General features: G+C 66.6%; 1 protein-coding gene across 1 annotated transcript in view; it reads left to right on the top strand.

Moving 5' to 3' along the window:
- H696_00360 (hypothetical protein) overlaps positions 1-2,622 on the top strand; it is a gene marked incomplete at both ends in the record, with an annotated part of 2,711 nt that extends 89 nt beyond the window's left edge. Inside the window, 5 exons of the mRNA XM_009494207.1 lie at positions 2-10; positions 123-470; positions 594-1,403; positions 1,673-2,026; positions 2,227-2,622. Coding sequence (XP_009492482.1) covers positions 2-10; positions 123-470; positions 594-1,403; positions 1,673-2,026; positions 2,227-2,622 — 1,917 coding nt within the window. The remainder of the gene's footprint in view (position 1; positions 11-122; positions 471-593; positions 1,404-1,672; positions 2,027-2,226) is intronic.
- Between the last annotated feature and the right edge of the window lie 288 nt (positions 2,623-2,910).

Genomic DNA, 2,910 nt, shown 5'->3' with positions numbered 1-2,910 from the left:
TCCTCCTCTTGTTCCTCCCCCTGTCGCTTCTTCCATTCGACTGACTGTGCCCCGGTCGCCCGCATGCACGCGCCCATCCCCTTGCCATCATTTCTCCCCCCCCCGCCCCCTGTGCTGCATAGTGCCCTGCCACTCGCGACGAGATCGCCGACCTGCGTGCTGCCGGCGACTGGGCCAAGCTGGACCAGCTTCTCACCACCCGGGTGTCCTTCGGCACGGCCGGGCTCCGGGCGTCCGTCGGCGCTGGCTTCTCGCGCCTCAACGACCTGGTCATCATCCAGACCACCCAGGGCTACCTGCGCTACCTGTCCAAGATCCATGGGCCGCAGATTCTCCGCGACATGGGTGTCGTCATTGGCCACGACCACCGCCATGGGTCGCTGTCGTTCGCCCACCTGTCGGCCGGTGTCTTCCTCCGCGAGAACATCCCGGTCCACCTCTTCCGCACCGTTGTTCACACGCCGATGGTGGTATGTGGTCGGTGTTTGATAGCGAGCCTCGTCCTGTGCCCAGCCTGCTGACACTACACCCATGAACACAAACATCCTCCCCGCCCCCGCCCCCCCCCCCCCCCCCCCCCGATGGCCACGAAGCCCTTCGCCGTGCGCCACCTCGGCGCCGCGGCCGGCATCATGATCACCGCCTCGCACAACCCGAAGCAGGACAACGGCTACAAGGTGTACTCCAGCATCGGCACCCAGATCGTCGCCCCGGCCGATGAGAAGATCACCGAGTTCATCCTGTCCGACCTGCGTCCCCGGCACTGGGACTCGGACATTTGGCGCACGTCGCTCCTGTGCCACGACCCGGGCCACCTGATCGACGCGTACATGGACAACTTGGTGCGCTGCTCGCACCTGCGCCGGCGCGGCTCGCTCGAGCTGCCGTACGAGCCGATGCCCACGTCCGAGGCTCGGATCGTGTACACCGCCCTGCATGGCGTCGGCCAGCGCTACCTGGACATGGCCTTTGAGCGGACCCTCCTGCCGGCGGTCATTTCCGTGGCCGAGCAGGCCCAGCCGAACCCGGACTTCCCCACCGTGCAGTACCCCAACCCCGAGGAGGGCAAGGGCACCCTGCAGATGGCCATCGACCTGGCCAACTCCACCGGGGCCGATGTCATCCTGGCCAATGACCCGGACGCCGATCGCCTGGGCGTGGCGGTCCGCCTGCCGGCCGGGCCGGAGAATGCGGCCGTCGCTGCGGCGGTTGCCGCGGCCGGCGACGCTCCGGCCGCCCCCGGCGCCTGGCGCCTGCTCACCGGCAATGAGATCGGCCTCCTGCTGGCGGCTCATCTGTACGCCACGCGCACCTTCCACCAGGAGCCGGTGGCCATGCTGACGACAGCCGTGTCTTCGGGCATCCTGCACAAGGTTGCCCTGCATCATGGGTTCCTGTCAGAGGTGCGCACTTCCCCCAAGTGCCGGGCGTGCCTGAGCTTGTGGCTGCTATTGCCGCTGATGTTTCCTTCTCTTCTTCGCCCTCTTTGTCCTCTTCGCCCTCTTTGTCCTCTTCGCCCTCTTTGTCTTCTTCGCCCTCTTTGTCTTCTTCGCCCTCTTTGTCTTCTTTGTCTTCTCCTTCTCCCCCCTCTCCCCCCTCCCCCTTCTTCCCGTTCTCCCTTCCCCTCCCTCTTTTCATCCACTGACCCACACCCCTTTGCCTCGGCTTGCAGACCACTCTCACCGGCTTCAAGTGGCTCGGCAACCGCACCATCGAGCTCAAGGCCAGCGGCTACCATGTGCTCTTCGCCTATGAGGAGGCCATCGGCTACATGGTGGACGCCAATCTCCCGGAGAAGGACGGCATCAGCGCGGCGGTTGTCTTTGCCGAGCTGGTGCACCAGCTCTACGCCTCTGGCAAGACCCTCCTGTCGGAGCTCCGCCGCCTGGAGTCCCTCTACGGTGTGGTGGTCAACCGCAACAGCTACCTCTTCAGCCCCTCTCCGGCCACCACCAAGAGCATTTTCGAGGAGATCCGCCGCCTCGGCGACTACGTCACCACCGAGTCCGACCTGGAGGAGGCGTTCGTACGTGCTGCTCTGCCACGCGCCTGCACCTCCCCCCCTCCCCCCCCCCCCTCGCTGTACCAGCTCGTCGTCCTTGCCGCCATCTCCTTGCCCCCCCCCCTCTCTCTCTCTCTCTCTCCCCCGCTCTCGTCCCTCCCTTCCCTGGACGGGCCTTCGGCCTTCGCCTCTGACTCCCCACCTGTGTCCATTCTCCCGCACAGAATGTGGCCCCCTCGGCCAAGCGCGCCCGCCGGAGCGCCCCCTTCGACACGGTCTTCGAGGGTACGCCCTTCCGCGTGGCCTCGGTCCGTGATGTGTCCCTCGGGGTGGACACCGCCGAGGCGGGCAACCAGTCGCGCCTGCCGCTGGACCATTCGGCCATGATGATCACCCTGCGCTTTGCCGAGCCGGCCGGCGCCGTGGTCACTCTCCGGGCCTCCGGCACCGAGCCCAAGCTCAAGTACTACTCGGAGATCTCCTCCTCGGCGTCCGTGGCGCCGGAGCAGGTGGACATCGAGCGGCGCACTCTCAAGGACACCCTCGACAACCTGGTGGACACCATCGTCGAGAAGATCCTCCAGCCCCAGCGCTACCAGCTCCGCCACCCGGCGCACTAGGCTCCCGGTCTTGGGCAGCCTCTCCCCACATGACCGGGCGGCCCATGCCCAGGGTGTCGGGACGAGTGCACTCGTGCGTGCTCGGCGGGCTGCCTGTCCTCCTTCTCTCCCTCCGCCGTCGTGCCGTGTGGTCCTCTCGCCCAGTGTCCGTGAACTCGTGTGTGTGTGTGTGTGTGTGTATGTGCAGTGTGTATGTATGTTTGCTCGCAGAGCCGGCTGGCCGCCCGTCTCACCGCATGCTCCGGCTCGGTCCCGACGTGCCTGCCGCCGTTCCTCATATCCCGACAT

Source organism: Fonticula alba, assembly GCF_000388065.1.
Source record: "Fonticula alba strain ATCC 38817 unplaced genomic scaffold supercont2.1, whole genome shotgun sequence".
NCBI classification, from domain to species: Eukaryota; order Rotosphaerida; family Fonticulaceae; genus Fonticula; species Fonticula alba.
Note: the sequence above shows the minus strand (reverse complement) of the source record. Positions and strands in the feature narration are given on the sequence as shown.